This window comes from Mesoplodon bidens, assembly GCF_964165515.1.
Source record: "Mesoplodon bidens genome assembly, chromosome: 11".
NCBI classification, from domain to species: domain Eukaryota; kingdom Metazoa; phylum Chordata; class Mammalia; order Artiodactyla; family Ziphiidae; genus Mesoplodon; species Mesoplodon bidens.
Window position 1 is genome coordinate 75,429,370 of NC_138167.1, and position 20,828 is coordinate 75,450,197.

The window sequence follows — 20,828 nt, forward strand, 5'->3', positions numbered from 1 at the left end:
GTTTGATGGAGATTGAAATTCATGTGATACAAAGGTAATAAGCCAACTTAAGCTAATGGGCCAACTTTTCTTAGGGCTTTCTCTGTGCATTTACTCTAAGTGAATTCCAAACAATCCTAAGCAGTAGCCAGTATTACTCCCATTGTAGAGGTGAGGAAACTGTCACGGAGAGGTCAAGAAACTTGGCCAGAGTCACATGCCAGTAAGAGGGGGAGCTGGCATTCAGATCATGTTGTCTGATCCCAGGATGGTATTGCTACTCACTCCTCTTGGAATAATTTGGAGGCTTTCATTTGTCTTTGCTTCCTTATTTGCTCCAGAAATGTGAAAATATGCAGAGAAACAGTAGGAGCTTTATAAATAAAACATGTCTACATATTTTTACGTGATTAAAGCTGGAAAGTTTATGTGGCACCGGGCCACTTGTTTAGTGGAAGTAAAGGGAACGCGATTCCCGGCTCCGGCTGCAAATATCCTGCCCCCTTTGCAGTGAGTGGTGTCTGGCCCACCGCCCACCTCTGATGGTCACAGCCCAGGGAAGTGCGACCCGGACTGGACTCAGGGAAAGACAGCGTGGGAGCTTGGCTGCACAGAGGCAAGAATGGGCCATGGATTCTTGCAGCCCAAATGTCATCTGGTTGGGAAAAGCCACATGTCATGTTGCAAATACTATGCGGGTGGGGGAGAGCATATGCAACATTTTAAGCTCGCGTGAAGGCTGGCTGGACTGACCAGCTTGTTAAACCTGAAGGAGAGTATTGCAACTTTAGATGGAATCTGAAAAACGAATACCGGAGCTCTGCGGCCGAGTGAGAAGGAGCGTTGTGCATGTGGCCACATTAACAGGGACACAAGGCCAACACGAGGTACTGAAAGCGTTCCAGGAGACAATCGCCGTTCAACTCCACCCTGCAGTTCGGGTGTTGCCCTGGCCGACAGCTTCTGCCCTTGGTTTCCCCTTCTTAAAAATCGAGGTGCAGGCAGGCTGCACTCAGGCGGATGAGACACTTGCACTTGGTGGAGGGAGGGGATTGAAAAGAGAGGGAAGGCTGAGAAATCACGCTTCTCAAGGCTCGGGGAAAACACCGCGGGAAGCAAGTCCGCACAGACCTTAGCAGCAGCGCGCCAGAGTCCCGGTCCCTGGAAGCCCCCGCCAAGCAAGAAGACCGCTGGCCGGCTCCGCCGTGCCCCGCAGGACGTACCCGCAGCTGCCCCGAGCCCGCTCTGCAGGCAGGCACAGCTGCAGCCGCTCGGCGCACGGGGCGGGGCCGAGGCCGGGGCGGGGCCGCGCCGGGCGGGCGCGCGGGAGGCGCGGAGGGAGGGTGTCGCGCCGAGGGAAGCGGACCGCGGCGGAGGGAGGGGAGGCCGAGTCCTGGAAGCGGAGCTCCGCGCTGGGACTGGTTCCTTCGCAGCCATTTTCTGTCCAACCAAACAGCCGATTGGAGACGGGAGCCAACCAGGGCTGCATTGGAGGTTTGTGTCTCGCTTCGGCCAATGATCGCTCCTAAACCGACTCCACTTTAGCTCGAATGAAATGTCCGTCTCCTCCCGGCGCCGTCCCCGCCGCCAACGCCGCCGCGGCCGGGGGCACTCGCCTCCCTCTCGCCCGCCCTCGCGCCCGGGCCGGAGCCGGGGCCGGGCGGGCGCCTGTGAGGCCTGTCCCGCTGCGGGCCCGGCCGAGGAGCGAGCGCGGGGCCGCTGCGCGGCTCTTTGTGCGCGGGGCCGAGGAGCGGCGGGACGCGGGCCAGGCCGCCCCCTGCTCGCCGCCGCCGCAGACCTCCGGGCCCGAGGCCGAGGAGGGGACGCCAGGGCACCGTCGGGCCCCGCTCTCGGCGGCGTCCCGGCCGGCTCCATTTTGTGCGGAGAGCCGGCCGGGGGGGCGGGGGGACGCAGCCAGGACCTCCGGCCCCGATCCTGACCCCTGGGCCTGGCCGCCGTGCGGGGGTCCCCGGGGAGCGCCCCCCTTCCGCCCGCCGGTCCACGGGGGCACGGCGGGGCCGGGCCGCTTTGTCTGCCCCGGCACCCCGGGCGCCGCGCGGCGGGCGGGTGTTGGGCGCGGGCCCGGGCCCGGGCCCGGGCCGGGCGAGTCGGGGGGATGCGCGCCAGGGCCGTCCGCGCCGCGCGGGCTGGACTGACAGGTCGGCCGGGCGGGCCGTGGGGCCGGGGCCAGCCCGCGCACCTTCGTGGGGAGGAAGCGAGGTCCCCGGGAGGAAGGAATGGATTTGGTTTCCCCGCAGTCTGGCTTGCGCGTAAAGAATGCAGCCATCTGGCGGCTTGCGGTCCCTGGACTTGCCCCGAAGGTGGGAAGGAAGCCTTCCGGATTGGACTAAGGTTTTAATCTTGGGTGGGAGGCGGGGAGGATATGTCAGGCTTTAGGAGTAGTAGTCTCCGAGAACAAAGAATTAGAGGACCCACAAGTCGTAATCTCGACCAAAGTACTCTAATGAGATGATTTAAGCAAGGTTAGGTAGCGTATGACCTTTAAAAAAAATAGTATCCCACTAACCTGCATGGACTCCACGGTTCGTGCCACGAATCACTGGGATAGTTTCGGCTTTCTTCTATGGAAACTAATCAGCAATATAAAGTGATGAGGTAAACTGATCAATGTAAGTGGCATTAACACATAGGGATTTTATTTGTAAAGTATTGAAAGTTTAACCCAAATACCTTAAAAGGCAATTATTCCTTCCTCACACTGCTGCTGTAGTTTTTAATTGAAGGGTTATCTTGATGCAAAACTCTGGTTTTGGTGCCAAAGAATGGAGGGTGGAGGAAGGAAGGGTCTACTGCTTTTCTTGGATACAAATTTGCATTTCTTTAAACATTAAACAGATGTATGCATTCCCTTGAGCTTTCGTGTATATCGTAACCTGCCTTTAAGAAAATATATACCGTGCGAGGTGATAGTGTTTCTCTTTGATATACCGAATCTAAATACATACCGACTCAGCTGTTTGGGTGATTGTGGTGAGGTGTGGCACCCCTTCCCCCAGCAAAAATACCTAAACATATACAGCGTCTATATTTTAAGGATTCTGAGGATTTTTGTTACCCCTCAGAGACACCCTTTAAAAAATAACACTTCGAGCTACAAGGAAGGAATTTTCCGGGCAGCTTTGGGTTAGGAAGAGGACGATATTTGGAAAGAAATTAGAAATTCCTTTTAAGATTATAACACAGTGGACAATGTCAGCCAGTCTTTGCTGCCTGGACCCTTGTAATGGCATTTTAAAATTCAATTCAGTGGTTATAATTTTTTCTGCCATTTACTAGATTTCATGCTTGAATGCCTATCGGTATTTTTTTCTTCTTCTAAAAATTAACACTAAAAGGGTATGTTTTTGTCCCCCCACTCTCCATTTAATCGTTTCACTCAAGAAAAGGAAAAGCAAATGATTAAGGGAGATTGTAACATTGTAATAGATGCTAGTTTATTCAGCTATTTATGCCTTAAGGTGAGAAGGAAGTTCTATTGAGATGCAATTTGAGTCCAAAATGGTGGTGCCTTAAAATGATAAAGGTCTTAATTGTGTTGTTGTTCTCTGGGCAACGTGTATCTTCTTCCCGCTATAATCTGAGATATTTAAAAGCATTATACTCTGAGGTAAATTTGTCTTGCCTTTTGAGCTTTTGGACTCTAAATCGCCCTCTAAAACAGTAAGAAAATCATCACCAAAAAATTAAGTTGATAAATGGGGTGTTCGTGTCTGGGTGTCGATATTTTAAGTAGTTTAGATATGTTACATGATTTTTGGTCTCTTGCATATTACATAATTGGGTGTGTTGTGATGAATATTTATGATGAACATGACTAAATATAGGGTTATGTTGGAAAAGCAATACCTCCCCCCGATGGCATTAACTTTTTTGTAAGTTCTCCAAAATATATCTTCCAAAGTAACAAACATTTATTGGGTGCTTGCTTTTTGCACCATTTTTTAGCCATGCACTCCATTAAATACGAATAGTAGGTAAAATTATATATGCCTTTTTAAATTTTACTACGAAGAAAGCCTATAGGCTAACTTTTTTACTACTAATAGATGTTTATCTTCTAGGTTGGAATTGGGCAGAGATTAGACACCTCTTTAGGCAGGTGTTCTTGAGTACCACTGACAACACGGTTCTCAAAGTATTTCATGACAGTAAGTATGTTTTATCATTTTGGTTGTTAATTTGATTTGAACTGTAATTAGCTGGAAACAAAATTGTAGCTGATTTATATTGGAGATTCCTGATAGAATGAATGGCTTTCAAGGCCAGACAGTACCTCTCCTCATTCCTGTTGCTTTCTTCTTTTTAGGGACTTGCATATATTAAGTGTTTCCTCTGGGTCCTTAAGAGTTGTCCAGGCTACAGGGTAAAAAGCTGTCCCAGCTCTCAAGAGGCTATCTGTTTAGCTGGTAGGGCTTTAGTCAAATTGAATACTTAGAGGCAAGTTATGTGTGGAACAGAAAATGCTGGTTCTAAGGGTAGCACAAGTGAAAAGAGAGGTGTGGTGCGCTTGGTAGTTGGGAATGTCATGGAGGGAGCCTGCAGGGTTCGAACTGAGCCTTGAAGGCTGAGTGGGATTGGATAGGTGCAGGCTGTCACCAGAAGCAAAAGCCTGAAGGTAGGGGTGAGTGACTTATGTTTAGTGGCTGGGCAGTAGATCTGCATGGTCCAGGTGGGGATTTCACAGGATAATCCAGTGAAGAGATACCACGTGACCTGTCTGGATACTTAATCTTGAATCTGATACTACATCTGTAACATGAGGCATGTCACAACTTCCTTGAGACATGATTGCCTCACTCCTAAAGCAAAAGAACAAAAACAAAAGAACCTAGTGGTCCCTAAATAAGGTTTTTAAAAAAAAAATCAGCCCTGAAGATAGAGTTGGAAACCAGTTTAGTTAGATTAAGTAGGGGAACCTCTCATGTAAAGCCATGAAATGGTTTGGATTTGATGCGGAAGACTTTTAGAACCATTATAGGTTCAAGAGCTATAGAAGCAATGTTTCAGTGAGATTGGTCTTAAAACTACATGTACCTAGGTAGGTTGGATAGTAATCCAGTGGAAATAGAAAAGGAAGGGCATATCCAGAAAACATTTAAACAGAATAGGCAGATCTTGGAGGAGATGGAAGAACCTAAGATGACACTGGTATAATTAGCCTGGAAGAGTAGAGAGATGGCATTATTAACAATGGAATTGCAACAGTTCAGAAGGAGTTCTTATCCATTGCCTCCTTGCAGGGGATGGGGGAGGTGAATTTCATTTTCCAGTATCTTAAGTTTGCAGTGGTGGGATATCAGACATATTCTACAGGCCTGGCTTGCTTGAGTGGCAGTCATGATATAGTTGTAGATGTAGGACTTATGAGCATAGAAATGATATTTAATGAGTTTATTAAGAAAGTAAGGGAAGAAAGAGAAAACGATTGTTGGTTAAAACTAACCAGTAGGATGTGGGAAGGAAAGAATATTGCTTTGGAAATCAAGGGAGAAGAGAATTCCAAGCGTAAATGTGGGGTCAGCAGTGGCCAGCACTACAAAGAACAGTCAAGTAGGTTGAAGGCAAGATCTTTGGCAACTTTTGAGAGCAGTTTCGGGATCATGTTGGGATGGAAAAGCACATGTCACAGAGTTTCAATAGGACTGAAGAGGTGTGTAAGGACTGTCAGGGTGAGGGTGAGCCAGACAGAGTGTGGAGCAGAATTAAGGTTGTATGTGTCTGTATGTACTTGGTGTGTTTAATAAGGGAGACTAAGCATGTTTAAGGAAGAATGAAGAAGCTGGTACTAGAGATGAGGAATCTTTGTATTATTTCTTACCCTCAATGAGATAAAAAGGAATTTGATCCATAGAACAGGAGAAAAGGGGTCATGTAAGAGAGAAAACTTTTTATGCCTGGGAAGAATATGAGAACTGTATTTGAAGGGACAGTAATAATACTAGGGTACATTTGCTGAGTTCTTACTGTGTATCCTGCACTTTGCTAAGTGCTTTTTATACAATACCTTCACTTCTCATAGCGATTTCATTTTGAAAATGGGGAAGTTAATATTGTCCTTGCTTGAGAAGCATCTTTGAAGGTTTTTAATATACAATCAGTAGACTCAGAATTTAGAGGACAAATTAAAGACGTAGGCTTAAGGACTATTTGAAAAATTATCAGGAACAAATACTATAAAGTACTTCGCATCTGAGACTCTGGACTTCGGTCTCAGTTAGGTTGCCACCTTTGGCAAGTCATTAGCTTCACATAACCTCAATTTTCTCACCTGCTTCATGGGGTCATGAACATTGCATAAGGTATTTAGAAAGTGCTCAAAAATGTTAAACAGATTAAAGAGGGCACTCACTACTTACCGCATTTGTGCAACAGATTATTAGTATAGTTAAGATACCGCTACATCAAAAAATTATAGAATAAAATTTACTAGCTTAGACAGCTGACCATTTATTTCACATAATATTTTAGAGAACAATATTATCAGTTAAACTACTTAGAATAGTCAATAAAGTTAATTTAATGGGATTTAACTACTCTTTGTCCATATTTCTTAGTTCCCTTGGATCTAATGACTGATCATTTTACCCATTCTCGTCAGTATCCTACATGCTCTTTCCTCTTTGTTGTCTGGATGGAATTCAACACTTTAGGGTCTCTGTTCTTACCAGGCTTGTAAGTATCACAGCTGGACATACTGATTCCACTAAACATTTATGGTCACCGACTTCATCTAGGCTCTTTGCATCCTCCTAGCACTCCTGTTCCCTTCCTTTTGCATTCTCTGGGGAAAGCCATCTGTCTCCCCAGCTGTAAGAATCCCAGCATTATCCTTGGTTCTTCCTCCAGCTCTTATTCAGTCAGCCACCAAGTCTGTTGATTTTACCAAGGAAAAAGCTCTGTAGTCTCTGCTTCTGCTGTCCAGTGCTGCTGTCCTGCTGATACTGGGAATGTTCATCATCTTTCCTGAACTCATGCCCTAAATGCAGCATAATAGTCCTTACTGGACTTCTGCCCCCATTCTTGCTCCCCTCCAGTTCACTTTTTACACTGGACTGTAGCCAGAGTGATGTTTTTAAAAAGAAATCTGATTTGCATTCTTCTGCTAAAACTCTTCTTCCACAAGATACTGCTTGATCCAGCCTCTACTTAGCTCATTCCAGTCCACCAGTACTGTTTCTCAGTTTCCTTTGCCTGGAACATTCTTGTCCCATCTTTCTTTGACTGATTGCTGTTCATCTTTCAGTCTCAGTTTAAACGTTATTTTCTTAAGACGGCCTTCCTTGACTCTTTTAGACTAGTGAGGTCCCTTATGGAATAAGCTCCCAAAGCATATAACAAAACATCTTTATTTTCCTTAGCACTGGGCACTCGCAATTAGTTAATTATTTGTCATTATTTAATAACTATATATAACATTTACTGAGTACTCCTATCGTACTATGGTAGGTCTTTACATGGTAAGTACTATTCTCGTCCCACTTGCCAGTAAGTAGCAGGGAATTCAAACCAGGTGATCTGATTCTAGAGCTTGTGCCTTGGAAATACTAATAGGCTGTGCTCCCCACCCTGTCCCCCTGACCCCAGTTTACGTAACATTTGTCTTCTCTGCAAGATGAGGACAGAGACCTTGTCTTTGTTGTTGACCTGTGACGTTGTCGGCACATAGCACAGACTTGATAAATACAGGGTGCTTACTCGGTAAATATTTGTTCACTGGCTTACAATCTACAGTCTATTTTGTAAATTTTAATAGGAAGTTTTAGACCTAGAAAAAGCCTTTGGGATGTATCTAGCAAGTTACCCCCCTCGTTTCTTATATATATATATAGGAGGATAGCTAGCATATTGTAAGCATCAAAGATGAGGCTAGCTTGTTGAATGGAAGATTCTAAGAGCCTTGGGGATTCCAAGATGGGAACACTGATTTTTGGCTTACAGAATAGGGTAAATCAGAAAGATTTCAGGAGGATGGGTGAACACTGGGATTAAAGTATGGGGCAGGATTTTAATGGTAGAAAGATAGAAGAGAGGAAGACAGGAGTTGTGAAATGACAGAAAAGCCAAAACTTGCAGAATACAGCTAAGCAGATGACATGTGGCTTATCTTCAAAGGAGGAAGGGTGAGATCTGACATCTCTTGAGTACACTATGTGCCAAACTGTGTCCTTAGCAGGTTTCTAGTCTTTATTTAATTCCAACAACTCTGTGAAATACTTTCAGAAGTAATTTTTAGAAGACTGAGGTTTAGAGGCTAACGTTCTTAATCCAGGTGATAATCTTGCTGCTAATTCCAGTGCATGACAAGATAATGTGAGTTAAACTTTTTGCTTTTAATACTTTTTTTACATTATATTTATAAATTAATCTCTCAGATCATGGTTATTACAACAGGGTCTTGCTCATCAGCTAATTTAAAAAGACCCGGGCTATCCTGTGGACATTGATTTAGCAAAGGATTTCTGTAACTGCCTCCAACCCCCCTTCCCAAAAAAACAAACTGTATTTGTTTCTTAGTTGTAGGCTTTTAACCACTTTGGTCCTGTCTCCTGCACCTTGATCTCCCCTAGGGCATTGTAAAAACCAATCCATTCACAGCTATCCTAATTGACCTCTCTTTCATGGCTAATAAATCCATCATCATATCTATTAAAGACAACTCTCCTAGTATCTTTATAGCATTTTAGGATCAAAATAGCATTTTATATTTGGAAAATGCTTCATACATATATTAGCTGTTTAAGATGGGGGAGGTGAAATTATTATTTCCATTTTATATAGAAATACATTTAACCGGCAGGGATGCTTGTTTTCAGGGATCAATAAGAGTCTAAATCAGAGCTCACTGACTGTTGTTTACCTTCCCTTAGAGGGCACTAAGAAGCATTATAAATAGGTACCCTGTACTTTCACAAATTATTAAAAGTAAGTGAATTCTGTTCCCTATCCCCTTAAAACAGCTATATAAATTATGGAAATGTATCTGTATTTACAATTAAATTAGATACCACAGTCAACAGATGCATCAAAGAAATGCCATTTTATTGGAGACTTGGAAACTAGCCTGGTATTTTAGTATTAGATAAAAATCCAACAGAGATGGAAAGGAAGAGGTGTTACATAAGGACTCAAATATTGCAGTTAATAACATTAAGTTTGTGCTGGGTCCTGAGCCTCGATAAACATTTAGGATCAACTGTCTCTTCTTGATTTGGCCTGAAAGCATATGTAAATTACACTTAATTTTTGCTATGCTTTTTATTCAGATAATGCATTCAAAAATTTTCCATCCACAATTAGCCAGTCCCTTATTGTTTTGAATAGTATTATTTGCAAAGCAGAAAGACTTCCAGGATTTGCCATGTTGGAATGGAAACAGTTCAAGGCTTATGGGTCCCCCCCACCCCTCCCAGATTTTCCCTCTTAGAAATCATTTACCTCTGAGTAAAATTAAGCAGGGTTTTATTTTTATTTTGGCCCTGCCGCGTGGCTTCAGGGAATCTCAGTTCCCTAAACCACAGCAGTGAAAGCGTGAAATCCTAACCACTAGACCACCAGGGAACTCCCGGGGTTCTTTTAAAATAGTCATTTTAACTCTCATTTTTGTCTGTGGTTATCATTTTCCTATTTTTATATGCAGATCTCCAATCTCCCTGACCCCTCCTTTTCTTTTTTCCTTAATGAGTCAAAAGTCTGAGGGTGGAAGAAGAGAAAATTAACCTTTGACTGGAATTAGGGGTGATGAGCTTGTTCAAAATGTGGGTGTACTTTTGGGTTGCATGGGTACAGAATTGTGCAAGGAATCCATATGCTTCTTATACCAAGCAACAGTTTAAACCAGGATATTGTCTCTTGTGGAACTTCTGTGAGATAGCAAAGAAAGTTTGCCGCGAGAGCAAAAAAGTTCGTGTAGGAATATCTGGCTTTAGCAGGAGAGCTGAACAGGCTGGATATATCCAGGTGGCTAACTACTAAGCTGATTTTGGCTTTGCTTGCCATTACAGAGATAAATTAGGTTGTAAATCAGGGTTGCCTGTACTGTATTTGATGATTATGCAATTGAAAAGAAAGACGTGTGTTTTAAATTCATCTCCTTGTTTTGTTTCCCTGTTGGTCTTAGGCTTATCACTTAATAGAGGGTGAATAGGGAATCTTGAATCACTGGCAAATTATCAAAAAGTTTCCAAATCAAGAAATATGTTTTCTTTTAGTAAGCTTAAGGCTATGAAAAATGTAACTGACTCATCCTATGACAGTTTATGAGCACTGAATCATTTATGTAGTTTTTAGACAAGTTTTATTGAAGATTATTGAAAGCTTTTTTTCCTCATAGATGGATGGTGACAGTTCCACCACAGATGCTTCTCAACTAGGAATTTCTGCAGACTATATTGGAGGAAGTCATTATGTTATACAGCCTCATGATGGTAAGAAAGCCACAATTAGAAACAAATTCACAAGTAGGAACAAATTAGAAAGTGGAAATTTTATTGATGTGATGTTCTAGGTTACTTTTGTCTTTACAGGAAAATTAGCCCTCTTGTGTCACAGTTCAGTGATAGTCTAAAACGGTATACTTTGCTATTTTTATTAGAAATAGTCTTCAAAAGAATGACGGGTTTTAGAAAATCATTCTATAAAAGTATGCCTTTTTAAAGCTGGTACGGTTTCTTTAATGATTTGTTATTGATTTCCTACTTAAGTATTAAATATGGCGAATTCTTACTCAGTTGATAAACTGAGTACTTTAGAGGGTGGTTGCTAGCTATTATATTTCTAGTACTTATAAACAGACTTAGTTTCGATTTTTATTCAATATTAAGTTTTAACTATGTAGTAGAATGGCAGCATTATGTTGGCCTATCAAATAATTTGCTTTTGTGGCATTCTGATGTGTAAGATTAAAAAACACTAAGATCCATTTTTGTAGAAGGCAGTTGGGGGTAGGTGATTATTTATTCCATCCTAAAACAGATATTCAAACAAGTTAATTTTGATAACGTCATTTTAAACATGTAAAAATGTAAACTGAATCAACTTAGGTACCTTTCTTATTTAATACATATATTAATAAAAGAGTGGGAAGTTTACTTACAAGATACTGCATTTAATCATAAAAGGATATTATTTGTACTATGAAAGCTTCAGTTATATCTAAAAATTTACTTTCTGTAAGAACATTGGATTACTGCTATAGCTTTGTTCATAAACTATTCCTACATTAGTGGTAATCCAATTGGGTTAGTAATACTCAAGTCCAGTTTTTCCATTCTATATAAACTTGGCATTGGATAAACACACACCCTTTTAATCTTGTTACATGCATGGAGCCATAGATCACAGTCTCTTCTATTTTATAGCTAAGTTATGTAACAGAATTTATGAGCACCTCCTCTGTTGGAGGTGCTGTACCAAGTCCTAGGAAGGACACAAAGCTGATCCCTGACCTCAGGTAGCAAAAATCTAGGAGGGGAATGAGAAATAAGGATTATAAAATGTGTTAGAGAAGAGACATAAAGAAGCACTTGTTTGAGATATTTTGTGAAAGGAGAGATCACTTCTGAAGGTGCTGTGGAGATGTATTTGAGCTTGTTGGAGAGCGGGTAGGTAGGATTTAGTAGGCAGAGTTGAGGATAAGAGTATTCTAGGCAGTGGGTTTGAAATTAATGAGGAGGCTCAGTTATGGCCCTGAGAAAATTGTGAAAAGAACTGCTGTCCTAAACCCTAAAAACAATTAGGAAATGAACCAGAATGTTTCTTATCTTAGATTGTTTGAGGTAGTCTTCTCTATCTTGAAGGAAAAATTATGAGAAGCTATAAACCTGTTATTTTTACTTAGATACTGAGGACAGCATGAATGATCATGAAGACACAAATGGTTCAAAAGAAAGTTTTAGAGAACAAGATATATATCTTCCAATTGCAAATGTTGCAAGGATAATGAAAAATGCCATACCTCAAACGGGAAAGGTAATGCTGAGGAGAAATTTAACTGGGTTTTGTTTTTCACGGGTGGGGAGGGGGGAATGTAAAACTACATGAACACATATTTCATGAATATAGTGAGCTGTAGATTTCAGTCATTCAGCCTTTCAGCAAAACACACATCTCAGTTGTACACACTTGGTTGCTGAGCGGTGCTCCAGTTCCAGCTCTCTCGTGTCCTTCAGTGCTCCTGCTCCCCACTTGCTGGAAGCAGATGAAACAGAATTAAGAATTGTTTTAAAAATAGGTGCATTGTGGGCTTCCCTGGTGGCGCAGTGGTTGAGTGTCCACCTGCTGATGCATGGGACATGGGTTCGTGCCCCGGTCTGGGAAGATCCCACATGCCGTGGAGCGGCTGGGCCTGTGAGCCATGGCCGCTGAGCCTGCGCGTCCGGAGCCTGTGCTCCGCAACAGGAGAGGCCACAACAGTGAGAGGCCCGCGTACCGCAAAAAAAAAAAAAAAAAAAGGTGCATTGTCAGAACTATCAGGTTTTGGGCATATGAAGTTGTAACTTCCATAATGTTGCAGCAAAATTGGATCATGTTGGGCTGATGGATGTAGTAAGGATTTTCTCCCCAAATCTGTATGTTTGGAAACTTTCTCTATAATTATACATATTAACATACATTTAATTCAACTGGCATGATCTTTTAAAGTAGTTTTGTCTTGTGAGAGAAATAACTGTAAAAACAGTTACTTATAACAGCTTTTAAAAACTCATTGTCACTCTACTTATCACTTGGTCTGAACTAAAGTCCATACTTTGTATATTGTTTTGTATTGCATAATAAGCTTTCTTTTGTTTTATTGTAGCTTAGAAAATACTTATGAAAGTAATAAAGCTTACAAAGAAATACATTATTAAAATATATCACTAAGCCTAGAAGTTCCAATTTGAGTGGTCCTCCTTATGTTTTAAGGGGAAAAAAGCACAACTGCTGATAATTGCTTACTAGGCTAGGCCTGTGCTGCCTGGTACTGTGGCCACTAGCCACATGTGGTTATTGAGCACTTGAAATGTTGGCCGAATGAACTGAGATGTGCTGTAAATGTAAAACATACCCCAGATTTTGAAGGCTTAATATAAAAGGATAAAGAGATCTCAATTTTTAAAATGTTTTTTTAATTGAAGTATAGTTGATTTACAGTATTTAAAATCTTAATTTTGAAATGGATTCTGTGTTTAAAGGATATTTTAGATTTACTAGGTTAAGCAAAATATATTGAAATTAATTTCACCTTTTTTTTTTTTTTTTTTTTTTAGCATAGCTGCTGGAACATCTAAAGTTATGTATCCAGCTCAGGTTATATTATCTTGTTTGACTGCATTTATGCAGTAACTCTTGTTACTTTTCACCAGGATGTAAAATAGGCATGGAGGTGAAAGACAGTATGTTTCAGCAAGGATTTTGTCATTCCTGTTAGAAGTGGCTTTGGAATTGCATGATTTAATCTATTAGAGTTTCACTTTCAAACCCTAGACCACTAAGTGAAGAGTTGTTTTTATAATGAGATGGCAGGTGTGTGCTTCTTTTGGTAGGCTTTTTCATAAACTCAAAATGTATTCTGGACACTTTGTATCTTTATTAATAAAAATGTCACCAGATGTCATTATTTCACTCCCTTGTAAGCCTTACAGTGAATTTAGTGTTTAGTTTGTTTTTAAAAACTTTCTGGTGTCCTCATTGGTGGAAATGCCAGGGCAGAGAAGCGGTACCTAAGTCTAGCCCACAGTATATTCCAGACATAACATGATTGATTTTCTTGGGGCACTTGGTTAGTAAGAGTTTTCATTTTTATGGGGTGGTAGGGTCATCCAGTAGTTGCTTTTATACCTAAATTCTGTTTTCTGTGAACAGTTGTCAAGGCTTCTCTCATTTGTATTTGAGTTTTCAGTCTCACTCAATGAGGGTTGCAATTTTGATAGCATACTTTACGTCACTGTTAGCAGCATATATTTTGAAGATTAAAGGTTAACAGTCATAAACTGAAATTTATATTCTTCTGAATAGCCTTTTATTTTTGCAGGTTGTTAGGAAAGTGGTGGTTATATTCCCTGCAGATTTACCTGTGATTTTTCTCTTCAGATTGCAAAAGATGCCAAAGAATGTGTTCAAGAATGTGTAAGTGAGTTCATCAGCTTTATAACATCTGAAGCAAGTGAAAGATGCCATCAAGAGAAACGGAAGACAATCAATGGAGAAGATATTCTCTTTGCCATGTCTACCTTAGGCTTCGACAGTTATGTAGAACCTCTGAAATTATACCTTCAGAAGTTCAGAGAGGTAAGTAAAGTGTCTCCCATTATGTTTTTAAGAAAATAAGATACACTATTCACTTTTAACTTTTTAAATGTATTAATCATTTCTCAGAAGTATGTAATCACTTATATTACTGAACTTAAATAGGAAGTCCTTTTTTTTTTCCTTTGTTTATTACTAATGACAGCATAGACTCTGGATTTAGACCACCTGGATGCTGAACTCTGTGACCCTGGGCAGACTATTTAAGTACTTTAGGCCTTGGTTTCCTGGTCTGTAAAGTGAGGCTAATAATAATAGTACCTACCTCACAGAGTTACTGAGAGGACTAAGTAAAATAATCCATGTACAGCCCTTGGCTTGGCACATACAGAGTGCTCGATAATGTTAGCACATGCTGTTACTGTTACTAATTTAAAAGAGGTAGCATCTCAAAGCTTGGGGCCTTTTAGATAAGAAAAAGGGAATTATAACTATATCCTTTTCTTATTATTGATTGAATTCTACATTTCCTATTTGGTTTTTCTTTGCATGTTGTATGAATTTTGTGAAAATGAATTGAGATCAGCATATTTATTTCTACACTCCAACTTGAGTGTCAGATCCACATTGCTTTCAAAATACTTTCTTAATGTCTCTAGTGTTAGAATCCCATTAAATTAGTGATATCTGCACAGAATGACTAAAGTAGGAAGAGAATGTGTAAATTCTTTACAGAACTTTTCCAAATCTTCAGCATCATTAGAACCTGAGAGTGGACAGAAACTTAGAGGTCTTTGATCCAAACTGTAATTTTGATTTAGGAATTTTAAACTCCAAACTGGCTGCTATAGTGCTGGCTGAGAGCTGCATGTATAATTAAATGATAACTTGGGTATAACTGATTCACTTTGTTATAAAGCAGAAACTAATTAAAAAAAATGATAACTTGGATCACTTGTAGTAGATCTGCAAGCTGGGTATTTACAGTTTTTGCAGACTACTTCATCTGTAAATAGACTTCTCTTTTCCTTTTGATATAGTGTGGAATAACTTTATTTTTACTCATAAATATTTTAGATTTTCTAGGTCATTACTAACACTGTCTTGTGATGACTACTGCATACATAACAGCATTTTGAAGGACCTTTCCATATGTTATTAACCAGAAGCATTAATAAATACCCTGTATTTTGTAATAATAGAAGCTCCTAATTTTAGGAAATAAGTAAGCATTTTCATTTAGGAAACAGGTTGTTGTTGTTGTTGTTCCGAATACAGTGATTACTTGTTTGATAATCCCTTCCTCAGGCTATGAAAGGAGAGAAAGGAATTGGTGGAGCAGTCACAGCTACAGATGGACTAAGTGAAGAGCTTACAGAGGAGGCATTTAGTAAGCAGTGTTATGATACATTTATGCAGCTACATTTGTTTTTACGAGTCATGTAGATTGTTGGCAGTGATTAATTCTACATGTCTGTAGTAGAACTTTTGGAATATTAGCACTGAGTGTTTTGACATAGCACTGTTTTGAATAGTTCTTACTAGTTCATGCCCTTATATTTGAAGTTGGTGAGGGATAAGCATATAAATTTTAATTCTGCAGAGATTATAATCTTTTACCAATAGTTCTAATGGATTTCCATAGTCCCTAGTTTTTGGTTTAAGATTCACATGAGAGGAGTATTGAGAATTGTTGTTTATAATATAAAATCTTATGATTTAAATAAAATTGAACTGAAGGTTTCTTAAAAATTGTGTGTCATATTGGTGAAATAAAAGGTCTATGGTGATTATGTTTCTCATATAAAATTTATATGTATATATATTTCTCATATTTAAAATATATGCTGCTTAGTTAGGTAATTGTTGCTCCCAACCAGGCCTCACAGTATAGGTCTACTTACGAGTCAAACTCCATCCAGTCTTTTATGCCCATGGACAATTAATTAGCAAAAGTACACTTCAGAAAACTGAAAAATGCTATAGGAAAAACATGTGCGTTTTTAGGGAACTTTTTTTAAATGGAAAAATCACACAACCTTAAGGTTCAGGTCAAGAAAGCAGATGCAATTCTTTTCCTGCTTTAACTTTTTTTTTTGTCTTTTAGCTAACCAGTTACCAGCTGGCTTAATAACTGCAGATGGTCAGCAACAAAATGTTATGGTTTACACAACATCATATCAACAGGTACAGTACCTTCTTTCTATTAATATTTTAAATAATTTAAAAGATTATATTCATTAATTTTTTTTAATCACAGGTAGTTAATGTCAACACATTATTATTAAGAATCTGATAAAGGTTGTTAAAAATTGTTTTCTCAAAATATATAACTGTGTATAGTATTCTCTAACGGTTACAGATATGTACACAGATGTTCATACAGTTCACCCTTCATATCCACGGGTTCCACACCCATGGATTCAACCAACCACATGGATCATGTTTCCGATCTGTGGTTTGTGGTTGGTTGAATCTGCAGATGGAATTTGCAGATGCAGAACCCATGGATACTGAAGGCCGATTAAAGGACTTGAGCATCTGTGCATTTTGGCATCCACAGGGCATTTTGGAACCAGTCCCCCATGGATATTGAGGGGATGAATGTATTTGCATAGATTTCTATAAAGATACACAAGAAATTATTGAAGTAGCTCCTTAGGTAGAGAGAATGGAGATTTGGGGTGGGAACTAGACTAATTTTTCATTGTCTGTTGTTTTTACTCTTTGAATGTTTATAATATACAGGAAACTATTTTTTCTTTAATTCTGCTCAATTTAAATTTTCAAATCTTAGATTTCTGGTGTTCAACAAATTCAGTTTTCATGATCTGAAGAAATGATGGACTGGAGAGTGTAGAGAACTGAGTCTGTATGATTCCAGAACAGAGACATTAGAAGGAGCTGACTGGTGAAAAGATGTCTCTTTGTATATTAAATAGTTGTAATGTAGCTTCCCAATGCTTGACTAATTGAGGTGTTAATTCTGACTTGAGAATCTTTTTCATGAATGATTTTAAAGAAAAATTTGGATTTTAAAGGTATTAAAATATTTTTGTTTTGTACAAGAGTTTGTTGCTCTGTATGACTCCTGTATGCATTGTATATTGCAGTTTATTACTGTCAGAGATTTGTAGACAGTTTCTTATTTTCATATTGAATCATGTTACTTTTGTAATAATTCAAGTAAGCAGCTGGGTTAATTCATGATGTTTGCCCTTTTAATAAAAAATAAGGGTAGAGTTCATTTTGAATGCAAGTTGCCTTTATTATAAATTTGAGTTTGTCTTGGTTATATAATACTTTGCATGATAACCTAGCTAGATTTTTAGCATTTGCCATATTTATTAACTTTTTTGTAAAACATTCATAGCTTAAGCAGCACCATTTTAAAAAAAATGTAATTGAGAAATTAAGTGTGAATGCAGAAGCAAATATTGTCGGCCCTATTTAAGTTGGTGCCCGTTAACAGTGTTTACACTGTTCATTGTGCCTGTTAAGATAGTTTTAGTTTATTGGAGCTTTTGTTAAGACTAGATTTGTTTTTGAGTTACATTATTATGAGTGTTGGAATTCATTTAAGTTTAATGTAGTCCTAGTGCTCTTGAAATGGTGCCCCTTTCATTTTGTATATGATTTTTCCAAAGGCATATCTTCAAATACTATATAGTATCCTCTTCCAGAAGAGGAATTTCATAGTCTGATGGTAAATGTCCTCATTTTACCTTTTTAATTGAAATGTCAAGTTTCCTATTATGCTATGGGAACCAAGAAATGTCAGACATCATTGTGCGTATACAGAGCTTTTTTGCATGGGTGAGTGAATGAAGTGAAGAACAGAATTAGTGCTGTGAATGGTGTGAAAGAGAAACCGCTGGCTTCTAGTGTGCTGTCTTGATCTTTGCAATAAACTAAATTTAGATAATGTAACTTTGTATAATTTACTAGTATTGTACTTGGGTTGTTCCTTTTTTAAAGTGAGGATTTGTATTTTCTCACCTATCCTTTTTGGTGATAATTGAGTCTTTTTTTTTTTTTTTTTTTTTAATCAACAATTGCTCTTGTATAGTTTGCCTGAAAGGCACTTTGAGTGAATATCATCTTGGAAGGACACTCAAATTTATAAGGGAGAAGCATTTCTTAGATACAGGCTGGACAGAAACATTTACTTCGCCAGAAGGAGCTTTTGCGGGCACAACTGGGATAATTTGAAGTTAATAACTCCCTCACTACCTTCCCATTTAAAAAATAATCTTCATTACAGAAAATTCAAATGGGCAAAAAAGGGTGGTTAAGCAAAACCAACCATCATCCTACTATGTGAAAAACAACCAATGTTAATATTTTCGTAAATATGATTTGTCCTTTTACTTTGCTAAATATGTATATTTTTATAAAAATGGGCTCATACTTGCATACTGTTTTATAACATGCTTTTTTCACTTAATATATTGTGAACATCTTTCCCAGGTCATTACATAGTCTTCTACTTTTATTTCTTTATTATTCTGTTGTATGGCTGAAACATAATTTATTTAATCTTCTATTGGACATTTTGACTATATACATCTTTTCACAGTTATAAACAACACTTCATTGAATCTTGTGTACATCTATGACTGTTTTCTTCAAATAAATTCTATTAGTAGAATTGTTGGTTTAACAGATATGCAAAATTTTAAGGCTTTTGATACATATATAATTGTATTTTTGAAATATCTTCCATTTGATCCAGGCAGTATGTCATTATATAACTGATAAGAGCACTTGATCTTTGGTTATCAGGTTCTTTCTCTAAAGTTTAAAGATTGAGCTATGTTTAAGAATCAAGATAAAAAAATTAGACAACTTTAAAATGTGTATCAGTATATACCAAAATGAAATTCTAAATTTAATAATTCGCTATTAGTACTAAAACTTTAGAGTAGGTAAAATTAGGTCAATTTTGGATTATACGGGCTTCATACTCTGAAAGAACATTGGCAATTTGCACGTGTCAGGTCCATAATCCCCTTTTATGCATGTGAGAAGTAGTGCTGCCTTCTTACCTGGCTGTGTTGCATGTAACAGAATGTCATGTTTTCTTCCCCCCTGGAACTTCTTAAGTATATAAGCTCCTACAATAACCTAGAAGTTAGTTTTTAAAATAATTTTGTACGTGTTGCTTTATGAGTATCTAAGAGAGAAATGGGCTTCGGTGATTAAGTCATAGAAGAAGGGACTTAAGTTAGCTTCTATCTATCCATCCTCTCACTACCTCATTATAAACAGAGATGCTTTAGTCCAGAGAAAATTTTTTTAAATGCTACCTTCCTAGTGTCATATGCTTGGGTATGATGATGTTTTAAGCTATTTGTATGTCTTTTCCTCTTATAGTAGACTATCTATGCAGTATTTTCCTTTCTTCAAAAACATGCCTTCTTGCATATCAATTAGGCCTGAAAAATGAAAAAAAAAAAAAAAAGTTTCTACCACTTACCAAGAATGAAATTTGCAGTGCAAGATTTTTGGAAAATATATTTTCTCTTAGGGAAACTTATTTTATCAGCAGTCCAAAATAAGACAGTATTTCTTGCTTTATGTGATAAAATACACTTCTGAGGGAGAAGACCTAAATAGACATTTCTCCAAAGAAGATATACAGTTTGCCAACAAACACATAAAAAAATGCTCAACATCATTAATCATTAGAGAAATGGAAATCAAAACTACAATGAGATATCATCTCACATCGGTCAGAATGGCCATCATCAAAAAATCTAGAAACAATAAATGCTGGAGAGGGTGTGGAGAAAAGGGAACACTCTTGCACTGCTGGTGGAAATGTGAATTGTTACAGCCACTATGGAGAACAGTATGGAGGTTCCTTAAAAAACTACAAATAGAACTACCATATGACCCAGCAATCCCACTACTGGGCATATACCCTGAGAAAACCATAATTCAAAAAGAGTTATGTACCAAAATGTTCATTGCAGCTCTATTTACAATAGCTAGGAGATGGGAGCAACCTAAGTGTCCATCATCGGATGAACGGATAAAGAAGATGTGGTACATATATACAATGGAATATTACTCAGCCATAAAAAGAAACAAAATTGAGTTATTTGTAGTGAGGTGGATGGACCTAGAGTCTGTCATACAGAGTGAAGTAAGTCAGAAAGAGAAAAACAAATGCTGTATGCTAACACATATATATGGAATCTAAGAAAAAAAAAATGTCATGAAGAACCCAGGGGTAAGATGGGAATAAAGACGCAGACCTACTTGAGAATGGACTTGAGGATATGGGGAGGGGGAAGGGTAAGCTGTGACAAAGTGAGAGAGAGGCATGGACATATATACACTACCAAACATAAGGTAGATAGATAGTGGGAAGCAGCCGCATAGCACAGGGAGATCAGCTCGGTGCTTTGTGACCACCTAGAGGGGTGGGATAGGGAGGGTGGGGGAGAGGGAGATGCAAGAGGGAAGAGATATGGGAACGTATGTATATGTGTAACTGATTCACCTTGTTATAAAGCAGAAACTAACACACCATTGTAAAGCAATTATACTCCAATAAAGATGTAAAAAAAAAATTAAAAAAAATAAAAGCAAAA

The 20,828-nt window shown here is 38.9% G+C and overlaps 1 protein-coding gene across 3 annotated transcripts; it reads left to right on the forward strand.

Annotated features, from left to right (window-relative positions):
* Positions 1 to 1,340: 1,340 nt before the first annotated feature.
* Positions 1,341 to 18,228, forward strand: NFYB (nuclear transcription factor Y subunit beta). 3 transcript variants are annotated; one of them, XM_081249902.1, is made up of 8 exons: positions 1,341 to 1,473; positions 4,062 to 4,148; positions 10,331 to 10,424; positions 11,837 to 11,967; positions 14,071 to 14,268; positions 15,535 to 15,616; positions 16,334 to 16,413; positions 17,024 to 18,228. In XM_081249902.1, the coding sequence occupies exons 2-8, from the start codon at positions 4,143 to 4,145 to the stop codon at positions 17,054 to 17,056; spliced, it is 624 nt and encodes a 207-aa protein (XP_081106028.1). In that variant the 5' UTR covers positions 1,341 to 1,473; positions 4,062 to 4,142; the 3' UTR covers positions 17,057 to 18,228. The 3 variants fall into 3 exon arrangements, with proteins under 3 accessions (XP_081106028.1, XP_081106029.1, XP_081106030.1); XM_081249903.1 differs by lacking the exon at positions 1,341 to 1,473 and adding an exon at positions 2,308 to 2,609; XM_081249904.1 differs by lacking the exon at positions 1,341 to 1,473 and adding an exon at positions 2,308 to 2,595.
* The last annotated feature ends 2,600 nt before the right edge of the window (positions 18,229 to 20,828 follow it).